The sequence below is a fragment of the Vigna angularis genome, chromosome 9 (genome assembly GCF_016808095.1).
Source record: "Vigna angularis cultivar LongXiaoDou No.4 chromosome 9, ASM1680809v1, whole genome shotgun sequence".
Taxonomy (NCBI): Eukaryota; Viridiplantae; Streptophyta; class Magnoliopsida; order Fabales; family Fabaceae; genus Vigna; species Vigna angularis.
In genome coordinates, this window is record NC_068978.1 from 2,470,435 (window position 1) to 2,490,642 (window position 20,208).

At 27.5% G+C, this 20,208-nt stretch overlaps 2 protein-coding genes across 3 annotated transcripts; one reads left to right on the plus strand and one right to left on the minus strand.

The window, feature by feature from the left end:
* Positions 1 to 662: 662 nt before the first annotated feature.
* LOC108323331 (54S ribosomal protein L34, mitochondrial) lies at positions 663 to 3,292 on the plus strand. Its single transcript, XM_017555754.2, has 3 exons — positions 663 to 979; positions 1,392 to 1,491; positions 2,979 to 3,292. The coding sequence occupies exons 1-3, from the start codon at positions 754 to 756 to the stop codon at positions 3,049 to 3,051; spliced, it is 399 nt and encodes a 132-aa protein (XP_017411243.1). The 5' UTR covers positions 663 to 753; the 3' UTR covers positions 3,052 to 3,292.
* Positions 3,293 to 9,394: 6,102 nt separating this feature from the next.
* LOC108323337 (transcription factor MYB61) lies at positions 9,395 to 11,246 on the minus strand. 2 transcript variants are annotated; one of them, XM_017555763.2, is made up of 4 exons: positions 11,057 to 11,246; positions 10,807 to 10,942; positions 10,557 to 10,686; positions 9,395 to 10,407 (listed from the first exon to the last, which is right to left on the minus strand). In XM_017555763.2, exons 2-4 carry the CDS (start codon positions 10,937 to 10,939, stop codon positions 9,687 to 9,689), a joined length of 984 nt encoding a protein of 327 aa, XP_017411252.1. In that variant the 5' UTR covers positions 10,940 to 10,942; positions 11,057 to 11,246; the 3' UTR covers positions 9,395 to 9,686. The 2 variants fall into 2 exon arrangements, with proteins under 2 accessions (XP_017411252.1, XP_017411251.1); XM_017555762.2 differs by having other exon boundaries at positions 10,807 to 11,246.
* Between the last annotated feature and the right edge of the window lie 8,962 nt (positions 11,247 to 20,208).

Genomic DNA, 20,208 nt, shown 5'->3' on the forward strand with positions numbered 1-20,208 from the left:
ATTCATGTATTTTCTTTTGGTGTTTAAAGGTTACTTTTATTAGATTTTTGGTTTACTTTTATTTTGATCCTTGTGAATTTATTTTAACTCCTAAAAATATTTATTTTATAGATTCTATAATTTTTTTTTGTTAAATTAATCCTATTAAAAATATTTGACAGGAACTAAAAATAAATTATTTAGTATTGTAAGGATACAAAATGAACATTTTAGGAGAGTTAAAATAAAATAGTAGGAACAAAATCAATTCTCTTTTTACAGGAATCAAAGTGAAAAAAATTAAAGACCCAAAAAAATCTATTTTGAGGAATAAAACTATATATTATATATAAATGTTCAGTTATATGTAAACAAATTATTATAAATATATTATGGACTATGGTTTGGTTAAGCTGAGTTTTAATAAAAACATAAAAAGAAATTGAACTATTTGCAATATTTTATCGATTTAAAACATTCTGGTTGAATGTTAGACAAACAATAAACACCGTAGTCACTAATTCCAGTTTCTATTTTTATGATTTGTTTTTACATATTAAAAATGCAGTAACAAAAATGAAAAATAATAAATAAAGATAAAATTTAAAATAAAAAAAAAGTGGAAAAAGACGTTCCGGGTCGGGTAAAAAAACCCAAATTGAAAAGAGGCAAAACTCCGATCCATGGAGATGGAGGTTGGTGTTTGGTGTTGGCGCATTGCTTAGGTTGGGTTAGGTTAGGGTTTATGAAGCAAAGCTTTGAGTGAAACCAACAATGGCGTCGAATAGCGTTCTCAGAAGTGGGGCTTCCTTGTTGAATCGCCTTTCCAAATCGCTTCCTCTTCATTCCAATACCCCTCAACTTCAATCTCATTTCCTCTTCCCCTCTCTCTCTAGGCTCCCCTCTGCCATTTCTCCCCAAAACGACGTCGAATTTCCCCACAAACAAGGCTTTCTCTACCCCTGTGGCCTCCCCTCTCTCCGCTTCTTCTTACCTCACGGTACACTTACTCTCACTACACTCTTCATTGCATTTCATTTTCAATGGAATTTTGTTACTTTCCACCTATTTTCTTGCAATTGATCGCTCTCTCTCTCTCTCTCTCTCTCTCTCTCTCTCTCTCTCTCTCTCTCTCTCTCTCTCTCTCTCTCTCTATCTCTGTGTATCTGTGTGTCTAATGTTAATGTGATTAATTACACTAATGTGAGATGTGACATTGAAGAAAAGATAATGCCTCTGGAAGGCAAAAATTAATTTTTAAGTGCACTGTGTTGTGATATATGTTACGATTTTTCAATCACAAAATATAATCACGTACCAGCTATTGCATGAGAAGATGGTGTTTTATGAAATTTTAAGCATTTGAACTCCACCCAGGTACTTTTTATTCTGAATTTATGATTATTCTGCAGGGGATGCTCCTTCATCAGATGAGCCCATGCTTTTGTTCCCCAAAAGGACATTTCAACCTAGTCTCATTAAACGAAAGAGGAACCATGGATTTTTTGCTCGGTAAATCACTCATCTTTTTGGTTATATGTTCCTTCGTAATGAGAAGAGAAAGTAGAAAATGTTACTTGTTAGTGGTTAACCCTTCCTTTTCTTCTACATGATGTCAAACTTGGTCAATTTTAGAACTCTTGTGGTGTTTCCGTTCTTCAGCTTACTCAACTAGATAATAACTATGCTTACTCAACTAGATAATAACTATGCAAAGGCCTGCGATCGATTGTTCTTACGCATTATACTTTCTATTACTTTCACTTGGTCTGTTGGCTTGTTGGGGGTAATAGATAACATGGACATGACAAAAAAGATTCATAAAGCGTGACCCTATGCCTGAATTTTGAACAGATTGTTTTGTTGAATGTGGCAATATGCAATTGATTAATGAAGCATTCAATGAACAGATTGCCAGTCTCTCTAGATTGTGGTTGCTTTGTTTTTGGTATATAAATGGGTGTCACATTTTAGACTATGGCCAGGCAAAGTGGCATGTGAAATGCTTCCTTGATGGCCCAAAGACCATTGCTTCCTTTTCTTGTATATAGGAGAGAATTGGGTTACTGAAGGAATAACTTAGCGCTATTCCATTCAGTAATTCTTTCTATATATTAAATTTCACTAATTCAGCAGTTGATTAAATGTTTTAAATAGATTAAGTCTGTTGATTTTTATAAAAATTTAAAACTATTAATACTTTTGAATAAATTCAATTTAACAGATATTAGTTTACTTTTTAAAAATATAAATAAATGTTGACATTTTGATTACTTAGCAACAAATGTTTGGTTTATCTAAAATTTAGTGTCTATGATCGTTGAAATGATATGAATCCCATGATGACATTAGGCTATGTTAAAGGCAATATTTAATAAGTTGAATATTGAATTTTAATATTTAATATATAGAAAATTTCATTGAATGGAAAGAGTAACTTTACCTAAAGTTACTTTTGGAGTAACTTGATTCTATTAGAAGAGATGTCGAATTGTTGCAACTGACGTCAACTGTCTCACCATGCATTAACCTCTAATTGAATAATTTTATATAAAAACTCACCGTCAAATTAGAGTTTCTTTCACATTGATCATATCTAAGTACGAGTTATATTATTCTAAAATCATTTCATACCTTATTTACATACATTAAAATTGATGTAATGTCTACTTTCTGAATGTACAAAAATGGAATAATTTGATAATTTTCTTGTTTTGGTCCATTTTTCACAAAATTCTCAGAAATAATAAAAAGGAATATATGATTATAATTCAGCCTTAGTTTATATGAAGTTACTAAAATATATAGTTTGTTTAAGATATACCCCATATAGTTTTATCTCTATCCATATATTTGTCACGAGCCTCTTTCAGATCCAGTCTGGCTAAATGAATAGAACTGAGGAAATTTATGTCTGGCTTATATGCAAACTTGAGTCTGTAATATCTGAAACAGAGGTATGCCGTGTAGATGACATATTTTTTGTATTACATGAGCAGGAAAGCGACTAAGGGTGGCAGAAAAGTAATTGCTCGAAGAATAGCCAAGGGCCGGTTTAGGATTACAGCTTAGTATCATTGCATTGACATTGGAGTTAAACTTTGAATTTAGAAACTTAGTGCACTTCATGGTAAGGCCCCCTCAGGGTGAACCTGACATTGCTACCTAAAAGAGCTCATTTTTTTTGGTTGGGGTGTGGGGTTGGAGTTTTATTAAGTATAGTATGCGATGAATAACTTTTCAGGCAACTGTTGTGCATGGATGTGTTAACATTCTGTTTATTTCTATTTGAAATTTTGGTCAGTAGTTGCAATAATTTGTAACTCTAGTATTTACAAATAATCTAGCTTTATTTGGTGCAAAGAAAACGAGTTTGTTTTTGAGTTGACTAGTTTGAGTTTGACAGCCTTAGAAAGTCAACTAGAAACATAAACGAGTTTGACAGCCTCATGTGTTTGTTTTCTGTTTCCAAATTCTATTTTGCACAAATTTGAAGACTGTTTGTAGAAGGAATTTTTCTGTTCAAATGGCCATTAAAGAAAATTAAAGGAAGTAATGATTTTTGTAGGGTGAGTTTGGATCAAGTAAAGTTTAAAGAAAAAAAGTAAAGAAAAAGAAAAAGGGAAGAAAAGTAATAGAAAGAGTTGACTTTTGAAGATTTAAGTAAATGAAAAAAAAAGTATAATTATTTTTGTCTTGATTTATTGTATAAATAGTTAAAGAAAAGAAGAATGTGTATATATAATGACGTAAATATCTCTCTAATAAAGAATGGAAAAAGGGAGGAAATCAATATAGTTTAGTCCTCATTCGTAAAGCGTTTGTGGGAATGCTGCACTTATTTTAGTTTAATTTGGTTTGAGTAAAATAATTTTCGTTACTTGATAACTTTTTTAATAAATTTAGGAGAAAAAGGTAACAAAAAATGAAATAACCTTTTTTTTAATAAATTAAAGATAAAAATTTAGAAAAATTATATTAGAATTATACAAATGATCTCGTGTATAATTTTATTTTGATTTATGGAAAATTTAATTCAATTTTTTTTTATTTTTTTCTTTTCTGAATAACTTATAGAAACGTTTGCATGAGAGGAACTTTGATATGTATGAAAAGTATGTTTGAGTTTTATGGAGAAATGAAATAATATTTTAAAGGTAATTGAGATATTGGTGTGAATGTTAGAAATGTGTGTTGTGTAGTGTTTCATTTGACGTGAATGTGAAGAAAAGTTGGTGAAATGAAAAGAATGTGGCCCCTAAGAAAGGTTAACTTTGTGCAACTCTTGTTCTGTTCTCCACAAAGCCTCAGTGACTTTAAGGTAGCATTGGCTCTGTCAGTACAAGACTTTGCCCAAATTTCTATCTGCTTTGTTTTCATTGCATATATGAATTATTGAAAGCTAATTATGAACTCACACGGCACAAATGAAACAAGAAATTGCTAATTATTGGAAGGGCCAATGCTTTTCCCTTCTCAGATCATTTTCTTTCCATAAGGTCATGTGATTGGAGTATGTGTTACTTAAAATTCGTACAAGATGAATAATATATAAAAGAGAATAATTACTTCTCAACCAATCAAAATATAGGAGTATCATAATGAGTTAATCCAATTCACACATATTCACTTACTATAAGTTGAGTTAAAATAATTAATTTAACTCGATTTACTTTTTGTATGTTAAAAATCTGATTCGATGTACCAATTTGTGATGGATGGAATTAGATTAATGAATTTGATCACTTATAAATATTTTACTTTTATAATCTATTTTGTATATTTATTATAGTATAATGAGAGTGAATTGACTCTAATTATTAGTTTTATAATAATAAAATAAAAATGTGCATCTAATTATTCAAATATTATTAAAAAGATAATAGTAAAAAATTAAAGTATTAATATATATATAACATGAGAAACAAATAAATTAAATATTATAAGTATTCAAACATTATAAAACAACATTTTAGTATTTAAAAAATCAAATTTTAAACTTAAATAATTATAATAAAATATTTATAAAAAATGGTAAAAATATTAATAAAGTGTTGTTGTTGATAGATTATGAATCAACTCACTTTCAATAATGATTCGAACCACTTTAATACGGGGTTAAGTTTATAGGATTCAGTTTAATTTACATTCAAAAAAATTGAAAATGTTTCAATCCAACCAATTCGAGTATACAGTGAAAGTGTTAGCTTGTGAATTAGAACTCATTTCAACCTCTCTTGTAAAAAAACTTATTTAGTGATATTAAGTAATTGAACTTAAAGTTATTGGCTTCATTATAAAAAATATATAAATTGTATTAAGTAATTGTTTTTAAGATCTTGAATTGAAGGTGTGGTTTTCTTTTTTATTAAAATATTTATTTGTTGTATACTTTGACTTCAAATTTATATATAATATTCAAGTCATCATATTTAAAATATCATTTATTTTTGTATTAGATTATTTTATTACAGTTGTATTCCACAATTGAGGCAAATATATAAAATTTAGCCTTTCTATTTATTGTAAGACTATATTGGTATAGAATAGTTCTCACCTAAAATTAAAGAGACTTACCTTAAAAAAAATTATAATGTAAGAATCTTATAAGGGATTATAAGGGTACATAACTTTTAAGTTTGCAAGCAATTCTTACAAGCTTCGCATGAGATTGAGGTTTTATGAAAATTTACAATGTTATAGTTAAAGTTTGGAAAATTAATTCCCTCTAAAATTGGTGCTCTCAAAATATGAATGTTAATTTTGGAAAATTTGTTTCTTATACTCAAGACTCACTTTTATAATCCATTCTTAATTTTAACATCATCAACATGTTAATTACATCGTGCTTTAATAAAAATCTTTTATACAAGGTGCAATATTAAATTTTTAGAACATTTATAATAACTTTTGCATTGGAGATACTATTTATAACCTATGTCTCTTATATTGTATGATCGGGCTGCCTCACAGCTAGAAAGGGGTGGTCGGTTGTGTATGTTTGAAATCTTGAATTTGGATAAATGTAAGACAGGAGTCATTCGTCCGGACATGGTTAAAGGTTGAATGAACATTTTTAACAGCAAGGTATTTCTTTCGAGATTATGCTAACCAATGTTAAGAGTAAGTATTGATTAATGTGTAATATGGACTGAGATTGGGTCTTAAGACTTTGCTCTGACCATCGTCCCAACTAATTACTAACTTAAGCATTGGAGTGTCTTTGATAAGTACTCCCGATTGGTCTAGAGCTTTGACAAGGTAGGAGTTGAACAAAAGATGAACAAAGTTACCCAAGTAGATGCGGAGTAAATTGTGAATGTGTGTTTTGTAGAGTTACTAGACCCTACACCTGAAATATCTCTTTTTCTGTATGAAGATCTTACCTTGAATTAGTTGTACCTATATAGCTAAAATTATCAATTAGATATATATATATTTTCACTTAATGTTTTATCATTATTTAATGTTGTAATATTATGAATTCTTTATATAGTTTGATACATTCTCATTTCAATGTCAGTTAAAAATTATTTAACAATAAAAAGATTAACATAATTAAGTTAAAAAGATTATATCTATTTATTTTTAAAATTTAAAAACTAAAATATACAAAAACAAATTTTAATTTTATACTAAAACCATACTTAACCATCAAATATATAATAACAAATATATAAGAAGAGACAATCTTTACCTTATCTTATAAAATTTGGATTAATGATTGAGACCGAAGTTACATTTAATTTGATCTAATTTAGTCCATTAAAGATTTAATGACCTGACTTGATTTTTTAATATACATATTCAACTTGTGTGTTACTAAAAAATTATGGATTTGTGTTATTAACCCAATTATTTTAGATATAAGTTATTTACTATAACGGTGTTTTCAAGTTCGAAGTATGAAACTATATTGCCTTCAACTTTATTTATTATTTTACATAATAATATTTTATCATGAAAAAAATAAATTTAAATTAGATCTATAGAAAATTATGTTATATATATATATATATGTATATATATATATATATAAATTATTATTTTTAATATCAAACCGGACTAATATAGTTAACCAATGACACAATGGGTTTAACTATTAAATTGGTGCCCAACCATCTAATTATAATAAGAAAATCTCCGCCTGTGATCAATGAACATATAATATTATTAAAAAAAAAGTGTTCTTAGTCTGAGATTGGTGTAGTGAATAGAATACTTTCTTTTACAAAGTAAGAAAAAGCATAAGAACTGTTAAAGTATATAAATATAGCCGCAAGCAGACAAAACACAAAAGGTGGCTAACTTTTACACTATTTATTATCATAATCATCTTTAACCCAACCAACGATGCCTTAATTGCTCTTTAATTCTCCATACATCTTTAATAACTAATCATCACATTCTCATAAGTAGCTAACTAAATAGTATATAACATGCAAATCACGCTTCATGCAAATTATATATATATATATAAATATATGGTTTTAATCTTTCAATTTTCATTCGAAATTGAATTTTGTTTATATTTCAAATTTAAACTATTTTCGTCTTCAAACTTTATCGATTGAATATAAGATAATATTAAAAACTTGTTAATGTAATTAGATAATAAATGCGTGTTCACGATAACACATGGATTTTTATATGACAAAATCATTTATCACATAAAAAAATCTTCAATATTATTTAATATTTAGTTAGAAGGATCACATCTTAAATTCTATTTTAAATCTTATAATGTTTGGTTAAATTAATACAATTATAAATTAAAGTTTAAACACATAGTATCGTAACTTCAATGATGTACATCTATCAATACTTGTTGTAAATATCACTATCTCTCACCGAATACTACTATCTTTACACTTAAATTTCTTATCTCAATAAAATTATTTATACATTTTTCATACAATTTTGACTTAAGGTCTTGACTTATGAGTAAAGTCGAGCTAAAAGAAATATAAAACAAAAGTTTATTTTAATCATCAAGCCAATGAAGTTTGGAACTTTATAAAATTGGTTTTTGTGTATTTAGACAAAGGATGAAATCTAAGTTAAGCTTTTTTCTATAGTGAATTTTTATATATTTTTAAGAAGTGAATTTTAAATTTGATTTGATTTTATAAATTTGATTTATAAGGTCCGATGACAAATAAAATGATATGTGTAACAAACACAAATTTTTTACTCTAATATCTTATTAAGATACTCAACACTATAAAATAATTTTATAAAATGAAAATTTCATCCACATTTTAAATTAATATATACTTCAAATACCATTTGTGTTCTTGCAGCTGAAGGACCTTTTTGCGTTGTTCAATTTTTTTCAAAGTTGAACCTTCTTCGAAGCAACTTCTACGTTTTCCTGCGGAAAAAGCAAGTTTACGTCACCATTTTTATATCTTAGGATTTGGGTTCTTGCATTTGGAGTTTTGTCACATAATACGTATTTGGTTTGGATTCCAGTCACACATCCATTTTTTTTTGGATATAATTAAAAAAGTAAATTACTCAAAAATAGTTTTAATTTAGATATATCCAACGTAATAAAGTCAAACAAACACGCACTTACTTTATCCATTGAATCCATTGATGATTAGAAAACTCACGAATAGAACAAATCCTTTTTCCCCCAAACATAGAACAGAATGGACCATAGCATTCCCTAATATGTAAAATATGAAAATATATACCCATGAAGATGCCAAAATAAAGTTTCACTGTATTCAAGTCTTAATTAGTCCATAGTATTAGCAATCCACGTTGAAGAATCTTAATTAATTAACAAAAGAAAAGTAAAATATTATGTTTGTAATTCATTTTTCTCCAAAAACTACTTTAATATAATTTAATTTCTAAACTTTAAAAAATAAAAAATATATAATCTTCTTAATTCAACTGGATTAAGTGTCAAAACAACATTTTATATATTAACTTTTGAATTATTTATACTATTTAACAACCTGAAACATGTAAAAAAATTAATACAATTTAATTAAAATAATTATATTTATTTATTTTTAAAATTCAAAAACCAAAAAATATCAATTTTTTTTAGAAAAAAGCTTTAATTTGATCTCAAAATATAAAAACTAAAAATATATTTATTCTCTTTAAAAAAAAAGCTTGTTTTTGGTCTATTAAGAAATTTAAAATGTTAAGTTACGATCAGACCCCATAAAGTAAAATGTCGTAGGAGTGACAGTATATGCTGGAATCCTACATAGGACACTTTGTCCTAGATGGAGTTGACCATGATGTGTACGTGTTTTGTCATTGTTCTACAACGCCATCCATCAATTAATGTTATGTTGTTACACACAGAAAGAGATAGAGTGAGAAGAAGCAATGGAACAATTAATGAGTTAAAAGTACAGAACTAGCTCTTCATTTTCATTTTTTAATAAAGCATTATATGTAGCTCTAGCTGCCTTCAATAATTCATATATGGAAGTATTGTGACAAATATGTGAAAGAACCTACACACATTTATGGAACTTCTGCAAGCATTCATCAATGGAAGTTCCCCTGAACTAGCAAGGTTCAGGTTTACCAATAAGAGAAGATCTACACTTTTTTGAGAAAAAGTTCAACAAATAATTAATGCATATTGATCATCAAAGAGATTCCCTAATTATTTAATTAAATGTACTATATATAGATAAAATTAAATTTATATCTATAAATAGTACCAATGTTCAAGGCTCCCATCCTGAGGGAATAATAGGGTTTGGGACTTTTTGGGTGCTTGAAACTGTTGAAGATGGCAACAATGACATGAAGGCATCAATGTACTCTAATTGGTTCACTGCCACAGCTAGATCTTGTGGATAACACTGAAATTTTGCTGTAGTCTCGTGTTGTTCTTGGGGAGTGGATGAGAATGGGATGCTGCAAACATAATTATCCTCAATGTTCTCACTGACTATTGGCACAAGGGGTTCTTCTACCAAGAGATATTCATGTTGCTGCAATGCTGCTGGGTTGATGAATCTGTCAAGAACATAGTCCGAGGTGGTGTCACTTTTGGAGATTTGATTTTCTTCATTTGGGTTGGAAGATGGTAGTGCTGTTTCTGGTAGTGCTGGATTCTGAATATGAAGGAAATCGGCATTGTAAGCGTTGAAACCTAACTTGACATCATTGTTGTGATCAAAAGCTTGTAGGAATGGGGATGGTGTGGTGGGAAGGTAGAGCTGGTCTGTGAAATGGTGGAAGTTTAAGATGAGATTAGGGTTTGCAGTAAAAGGGAAGAAAGTTTCCATGGAAGTGATGGGGCTGTGATGAAAATCAGAAAATGTGGCTAAAGGAGGAATGACAGCATCATGAGAAAGGAGTTTCTTCTTTATGCTTGAATTCCAAAAGTTTTTCACCTCATTATCTGTTCTTCCAGGTAGGTGCTTGGCTATCTGAGCCCACCTGTACCCGAAAAGTGCAGTCTTGTTGAGAAAAAAGTAGATAAATAAAGCACCCTTTTGACAATAATGTTGATGATAAGCACATGAATAGAACAAAAAAGAAAAGTAAAGAAAGAAAAAAGGAGCATGTGATTAGCAATGGTTATATACCTGTTCCCTAAAATGCTATGGAGTTCAATAATGAGAGCTGCTTCTTGAGGAGAGAAGCTTCCACGTTTCAAATCAGGTCTCAGATAATTTATCCATCTTAATCTGCAACTCTTTCCACACCTTTGCAGGCCTAAAAACATCATCAAACATAAACAAAAACAAACTCAAAATTTCAAGACACAAGTGCTGGAAAAAATACTAACACAAGTGGTAGACTTGTCAATTATATCATATATATATATATATACACCTGCAAGTTTTGGGACAGAACTCCAGCAGCCATGTCCGTAAGTTGTGATGTAGTTGATGAGTTTCTCATCCTCTTCGGGTGACCAAAGCCCTCTTTTGACCTTCTGCTTGTTGCAGCAAGAGTGGTGCCCCATTATCTAATACATTCAACAAGGAGAACAGTAGGAGATTTTTGTGTTGTTTTTGAAAAGAAAGGATGAGATTGAGGAGAAAGGAAGCTGTCTAGAGTGTAGGTTTTAGGCAAAACTTACAAAGTGATTGCACTGATGAATTAATTATGATGAGAAGAGTAATGGTGCATGTGAGCATATTTAGCAGAGAAAATTAACAATATGATGCAGAAGAAGCAGAAGCAGAAGCACAGATATGCAGAAGCACAGAAGCAGAAGTGGCTGTATTCTGAGATGGTGATTTTAGTGAAGAAGGTGTAAGATGGTTGCAGAATAGCTAAAAGCTGCTATGTCACCCTGCAGAACTTGTAGGTCTTATAAAGGATGCTTCATTGCTCACTGTGTTGATGGTGTTAATAGGGAGTACACGTGTAACACATGCAGGTGGTAGGACCCTATGTGTTGCCAGGTCCCACATCGATACATAATACATAAACATATATACTCACGATGTTTTGTTCACAAAGCAACTCTTACTTTGTTTTAAGCGTGTCACGTTATATACTACACTCCTCAAATTTATTTATTAATACTTCTGATAAATACTTGCCACCAATAAAAAAGATAAAGAGAATAATTATGAGAAAAATAATATAACATTGTATTAAAAGCTTTCAAATCTTTTATATATATGTATATATTTTTTTTTGTTTTTTCGTGACAAATGTGAGAAACTTTTTAGATATCGATTATAAAAAAGTAAATTTTATATTTTAAAAAATAAAATATAAAAAAATATTATCAAACAAATATAAAATATTTATGTGTATCAAAATATATTTTACAAACTTTTAATTCTTAAATCAACCAGTAAAACTAGTTGAACGTAAATGTATCTATTTACAGTGTTTAAAGAAACAATTACGGAAAGGCAAATATTACTAGCTTCTAGTAAGAAAATTAGATGACACTGAAATATCATGTTTAAAAGGACAGAAAAAATACAATTATCTCCCCTATCATAGTATTTTTCTCTAAAAGTGTCATTATTTTTACCATAGATAAAAAAATAAAACATTTATCTAAATATTTTATTTCCCCTTATAAAGAAAATATAAAAGTAGGAAAACAAACATTTTATAGAAAACAATACTCAAATACTGTTATTTCTAAATTAAAATCAGTCTTACAATAAAAATAATTAATAGTAAAATATTATCTTAATGAATTGGATCCTATAAGTGACTGACACTACTCTTTATCTAAAACTTTAAGATAATGAGTTGATGGATCTTTCATTTTTATATAATGCTCTACTTTCTTATTTACATAAACTTTTACTCAGTTGAATTTTCAAAATAATAACTATATGCTTATGCTATAACTTCACCATTAATGTTTTTTTCTTTACTATTATATTACTTACCATTTGTGGATATATGGTAAATTTTGATGTATTTTGTTGATTACATACCTGGTCAATAATTTTGCTTTTAATATATAGAAAAATTGTAATATGATACCTTTACGAAGAAAACATCCTTAACAATTTCATTTTAATAATATAATAATACATATTAACACTTTAAATTAAAAATTAAGAAAAATATAATTAATTATCAAATAGTTGTGTATTAGTGGGTTGTGAAGATATGAATTTCGAAATAGCTAAAAAAAGTCGACAAAGAATGAGATTGTATTATTGGAAAGGGTCAAGAACATCTCCGACAACTGTATACTTATCAAATTAAAGATTATTAACTTTTTCTTTCCATAATCAAAGTTCCAATAAAAATATTAATTATTATTAGGATTAAGTAGAAAAATTATAATTTAAAAGACCAATTCAATAAACTAAGAAACTTCATCATAAACTTAAATACCACACAAAATTATATTTTTCTTTTTTAATTTCTGATTGTTTATTCTTTGTCTCTAATTATTGCATTGAAAATGATGAATTGTTGAGGAGTTGAATAAATTTTGGCTGCAAAGGGAAAGAGAAAATGTTTTTGAGATTTAGAAGGAAATGATTTGATATTGATCTGTTTGTTGAAATTGCTCTCTTTGAATTGATGGTATGATAAAGAGACATAACTTTAAGGGAGAAATATTTATATACATGTATGATAGATGTGCTGACTACAAGAAAGGAATAATATGTCTCTTTTGCTTGAAAACATAAAAAGAAAAAAAATCACGTGAAAATCATTGGTGATTAAAGGTGGAGTTAAGTGAAAGCATATAGAGTGGTCAAGCCTAACACAATTTCCTAATTATTTTATCTTTATTACTGCAAAAGTGTACTTTTTTTGGTACCTTTTTTCCACAGTATAACTTAATGTATAAAGTCTCTTTTACTTTGTAAAAAAGACTAAGCACTCAGCATTCACTACTTCTTAACTATTCATTAGGAATTCAATTCAAGATAATTCTAATGGTTTAATTAGTTATATATGTTTCTATAACTTCTTCATCTAGGTAAATCTGTTTAGTTTTAGAGAATAAATAAACACAACAATTTATATATAACAACATAAGCATACATGCAATAACATAATGAAAGAAAGAAGGGAATGAATCCTAAAATACATATCAATGTTTATGATTTATTTTTGTTATTAGTGTCAATAAATATATATAGATACATAAATAATTCAATTTTCTTAAAAATTAATTTTAAATTTAATCAATGACTTTTATTACAATTGTATATTATTGACAAAGAAATATTCGTCAATAATTCAAGTTAATTGATAGTGAAAATATATTAGTAAAATGGTCAAATGTTAATTTTATCGGTGAATCACAAAATTTGTTAATAATTATTGACAATCATAAATTTATTGATAAATATATGTTGGTAATTAATGATGAATTTTGACTATCCATAAATGTTATGACTTTTTTTTCTTATTTTTTTTCTTCTTTTTATTCCTCCTCTTTCTTTTTCAATTTTGGCCGTCATTGTAGTTGAATGGTCGTCACACTTTCTCTGTCTCTTTCTTCTCCTCTATTTCTTCTCTCTCTTTTTTCTAATCCTCTTCCTTTCCCTCTTTCTCCTCATTTCCTTCTTTTTCTTCCTTCTTCTCCTTCTATTCTTTTTCTCTCTTTTTTTCTTTCCTTTTTCTCACTCATCTCCCTTTAATATATAAAAAAATCTCATCAAACTTGATAAAAAATTTATTGCTCATTTTACCAACAGATTTACAAATTACCGACAAAATTGGTTGTCTTATATATTACCGATGGAAATATTCATCATAATACAAATTTTAATTTATTAATGGATCTTACCAACGGAATAATTAATGATAGAAATATTTGTCGATAATTTAAATTCTAAAATTCGTTAGTGAATTCGACATAATTACAAATATTATTGTAGTGTTTTATGATGATGTTTATACCCATTTATATATTATAAATTGATTTTATTTTTAGTCGATATGAGATCTTCAATACATTCTCATATCGAGTCATATATATCAAGCGTAAGACTAGACATTAAGAGAGTTGTTCAATTATTATGAATGTATAACACATTGTAAAATTAACTAGGTAGGAAAATTATTTTTAATACATTATATGTATCGTTTGATCGATCAGTTCACCATAGATCATTTATGACCGTGGGTCAACCATAGACCGATCGATTCAACCATAGGTTGAATCCTCTATTAAGCCCCCAATGAACTCGGTCAGATATTAAGCAAACCGGTCAGTTAGGTCAAATACATTAACCTTAATGTTGATAAACTTAAGAGTAAAATATGATTATACACAATTGGGTCGCAATTAGGTCGATGTTAATTAAAAGTTTATCTCTAAACCTATAAATATATGTTTGAGATAAGAAAATAGATAACGACATTTACTAATACATTGATTGCTAATTGTCAATGTTAAACTAACTTTGGTATTAAAGTGTCTTTTTCTGTAGTATCCTTGAATCTGTTTAACATAGCACTTAGACTTCTTAACAATATTCAAATTTTAGACAATATAACACAGTTTAGACCGTTGACTTCCACCCACGCTCGCAAACCTTATATATTAATAAAATATATGTAATGTTGGGTGTATAAAACATTTAGTTATCGATTATTTAATTGCATAATAATTATGAAAAATAAAATTTAAAATAAATGTAAGAATATTTTAATAATTTTTTATTTATTGATTGATTTATTATAATATGCGTAAGGAAATTTTAACGGTAAATAAAATGAGATGGAGATAGTAATAAATGAATGTGATGGTATATGCTTAAAATGCAATTCATTGTGTATCACGAAATTATACACGTGTGGTTCATTTAACACCCTTAATTTTAATTTAATTATAGTTTTTGTTAGTATTTTTTAAATTTAAATCAATGGCGTTAAATACAATAGTTATTACAGGAGATCTAGTTAATACAAATAAATAACGTTATTTATATAATCTAAATATCAACAATAAATATTCAGTTAAAGTTATTTATTCTTAAATAACATAAAGTAAATCTTATTTATTCATAAGATGAGGTACGCACAATAAATTTGAGAATTTTTTACATATTATTTTTATAATACAAATTTATTTAGTATGAAATTTTTAACTCATACTTAATTAAGCATAATATAACTGATAATAAAATAATATCCTAATTGATGTAAATTGTATATGTACACTGGTCTCATGTGAAATTATTAATTTATGAATATAAATTTATCTAGCTATAAAATAAAAGTTAATGGTGATACTATGGTTAAAAAAATAAAAAATAATTATTTTGGCCTTGTGATTAGGTCAATATTAGCATTTGAGAGCTTTGGAGAAACAATCTTCAAATATTTTCTTTCCCAACATGATGGCTTGGTGTACAACTTCAAGCAATTTATAATAAAATGACTTTGGTGTGTATATATATAATAAGAAATAAATAAATAAAATTAAATAATATGCCATGTGTTAACTTTGTAAATAAGCAATAAGACTTTATAATAATCATATCCCCTAGAAAAATAAACATTGAATATTTTAGTGTTTCTCATTAGCTTCTTGAATGATAAAAACAAAAACATTGAACCTTTGTAGTGAGTGAAAATATATGTTTCTTATGTTCATCACATCCTTAGCTTTTAGTTTAATTTTATAGTGAATCACACTTAACTTAAAAGGCATCAAACATATCTTATTAAATAATTAGAATTGTTTAACCTATTAAAATTATTCATATTTATATTTAATAAACATGATTTTTTTTTAAAAGTTGTTTATTGGATTTATTTTATCTTATTAAATAACTAGAATTGTTTAAACAATTAAAACTATTCGTATTTATATTTAATAAACATGATTTTTTATAAAAAATTGTTTATTATATTTATTATGTCGATAATATTTTCCTAAAATGATTGCCTTCGAGATTTTCTTATTTAAAAAAAAAAAAAAAATCAAGGACTTCCTCTTCCTTTTCTTCTTTTAATTTAGCTCTCAAAATTTCCACTACATATGAGAGTGTTTTTATCTTAGAAAGTTAGAAAGCGTTTTCATAAAATGAGAAGAAAAACTTTTAGAAAAATAATTATAATATTTTATCACAATTTAGAGAGATCAAGCTATAAACATCTAAATTCTTAAAGCATATACTATTCTTTCTTAAACTCTCATTGTATTAAACATATATATATATATATATATATATATATATATATATATATATATATAAATGATAGATAGGTTAAAAAACCAGATGTCAATATCAATGCTCATAAACACGTTTCTTTATGTTATATGAGCATGCAACCTAGTTATAACAATTATAATTTTTGTAAAATATTGTACAATAATTTTATTTACCATTTAATAATTTAATGTGGTAACAATGTTTTAGTATTTCATTGTTGCTTAACATAATTACGAAAATTGAAATGTACGATTGAGTTAATTATGATTGAATAATACAAGAAATCGACCAAGTAAATCTAATTAAATTGTTGAGCATCTCATTATGATAGAACGGAAAGCAAAGGAAGAAAATATGCTTTTTTCCTTCTGTCATCTTAATCATTGGTTGTGCTTCAATAATTTCATTTCTGAATTTATGCATCATATTTTAATATTTCCACAGTTTTTCTTTTTCAAAAATGAATTGATTCAATGAAGCTTAATTTCAACTTGATATCACTTTTTTATTTATTTATTCAAGTTTATGAATCTAGTTTATGACTTTGAATACTAGGATCTAAGAACATTTAATAAGTTAATAGGTTGGGGATTTCACATCGGAATGAGAAAAATTTACAATATGCAGTTAATTAAAAATTTCATCCCTATAAATTGGTTTTGTAAAATTAAATTAAATTAGATTTAAAATTTATTTTTTAAAATACTATAATTTTAAATTATTAAGTTATTATAAAATCATCAACTTTAATCATATCGTTTTATTATGAACTCAAACATAACCTGATAAAATGATTGGCCTACTTTTATACTTAATAAAACTTAAAACTATAGTTTTGTATATAATTTTATGGTTTAGTTTATACAAAAATGTGATTATTATAAGATTTATCATATAATTTAAAATTATAAAATATTGTACTAACTATACACAAGAATGATTGATAAAACAAATGAGGTTTATTCTTATAATATATACGTACATACAGCACACTTAACTAACACTATAATCACTAATTATTTTTTTATTATTAAAATTGATTATTATTTATGGATTTTCTGTGTAGAAATTTTATTAACACGTTTTTCCATGATTGTGTAGTTTCAAGTGCATTGAAAAAAAAATTAAGTTACTACGTTATATGCCTATTGAACTCAAACTTTGTACAAAATCTTGAGGTCAAATAAGAGAGAGGCCTTTGTTGAGTGCAGTATATATTCTATTCATCAACTTATCTTTTTGTATATGTTTGTTTGTTTGGATAGTATTGGTAACTATTTGCTTCTTTCATCATTAGTGTCATGCTCCTTTGCTATTTTTCATTATCTTTAGTGCACACTTTAGACAAGTAATGCTAAATTTAATCAAATTCGTTATTGTTTACCAGAAGGAGTCAATTTATTCCCTTGCCTTTTTAATCATTTTCAACCATTTTAATATAGTAACAACATTGAGATAATTAAAAGGTGAAACTTTTGAACTTGCTTTTGATGTCTTGAATTCTCTTATATGTTATAGATCATTTCAAGGTGTACACCCTTTAGTTGGATGGTCAATAACAATTTGTTATTGCTATGTAAGTTAGTTAGGTTTTTGTATTTAGCTTTAAAGTTGAGAATTCAAGTGTAAGTCTAAGTTACACATGGGATAGAAATGAAAAAGTAGAGCATTATATTAGGATGAAAGACTCATTAACTCATTGTTTTAAGGTTTTTGGTAGAGAGTGATGTCAATCCTTTATATGATTAGGCTCATATGTCATTGGTGTTTGTGTCATAAAGTTAAAAATATATAAATTCTTTGTTTTTTAAATTTTGGATAAAAAATAATATTAATCTAAAGTTTAAGTTTCACATTGAATAAAATTAAGAAAGTTAAACATTCTATAGTAATAGTTTAAGTTTAAGTAATTCTCCCTTAAAACAATTCATCAAGTGATATCATATTTGTCTTAAGAAATATAATGTCATGAAACATATCTATAGATATTTTAGAAGAATGGAAGACATTGATCTCATATTCAAGAGTGATTCTCAATGCACTCTTGTTGGTTGTATACATTAGTAGGATGATGATGGCATAACAATTCATATTGGTTGTATCACCAAAACTCATTGTATCTTATTTGTGTATATATGAGACTTGCTTCATCTCCATGTCGGGTGCTTCTATGCTTGTTTCTATCTCATTCTTTGTTGTAAAGTGATATTGAGTTTCGTTCCAGCAATTTAAACACATTATTACATTATAAATTTTCAGACCTATGTTCTATACAATAGCAAAAAGCTTGTAGGAGTTCGTATGTGTTGCTTTTGGAGAGAAAAAGTGAAGGCTTAGAATGCTTGTGTTGGAAGAAAGGGTTAGTCCAAAAACAAGATTCGTAATTAATTGTTTCACATGCCTATTTAATACAACCATACTCTTTTTCTTTATTTGTTGAGCCATCAGTGGACACTGTAGATGTCAGAGTTTTGTTTTTTCCCAGCTTATGGAGAAATCATAACAAGTACATGCAAGAATGCTATGCTCTTCTTTGTCCTTTCCTTAGTCCAGATTGGTTTTGGTATGTGTCATTTTCACCCTAAAACTTATTTCCTCTTATTCCTCCCTCAAGATAGTGCAGGAATTCAAGTTTTCCTATTACAAGGAAACCAATATCAACATACCTTTTCTTCGTTAGAATGCTTTAGATAGCAGAACAATAACGAAACTAAACAATGTTGGCTCACAAATCACTGCACATATGATTTTTTTTCGTTGGATAATTATAATGGTGATTGAACAAAAATTGTAAACAAGCTTTGACATTGTCATTCCATGAACATAAAAGGAGAAACTGAACAAACTTATAGTGAAGAATTGGCTCAGTAAAACCTTGTACAGAAGAATCCTAGATAGTTTGACATGTCTTAGACAATATGTGTTTATATGCAGTAGAACATGTGAGTAGACAACTAGTCTTATAGCGTCTACTCAGGCTTGTGCAATTGGTTAGAATCATCTTATGAGTTCGTCTAATGTTTACTCAGTTATATTACAAAAAGGACTGTTCATGTTCATGTGACTTCTAAATGAGTATAGACATGTCTCATGCATGTAAGTTATATCTTGTATAAATAGGTCCCGCTAATGTTTGAGCTGTATTATTGAGGGAGATTTAGAATCTTTTAAGTTATGATCTTTGATATAATGAATTCTTCGAGTTCGTTAATTCTTGAGTCATACTATTATTTTATCCGTTATCAGACTATTAATTAATGTACAGTTTTACGCAGGATACGTATATATCTAGTCTTAGGAGAAAGTGTGTTAGAAGTTTTACATCGATTACAGATAAGATCAATTTAAAATATATATGTAGATGCAAACATCACCTTACAAACTAGTTACGAGGTTGAGTTAGACTTATATGTGGTAATGAGTGAATTTGTGAGCTATTCCATAAACTTATGTTTGAACTGTCATGTGTGTCCAATGAAGAATTGGTTCTGATACATGTAACATAGTGGCCATATTGATCTTATCAGTATTGCTGAAGCAATAATAGGAATGTAAATCAAAATGAAAACAGATAAAATATTCTTAGTATGGTAATGAAACAAAAGCTACAATTGCCCCA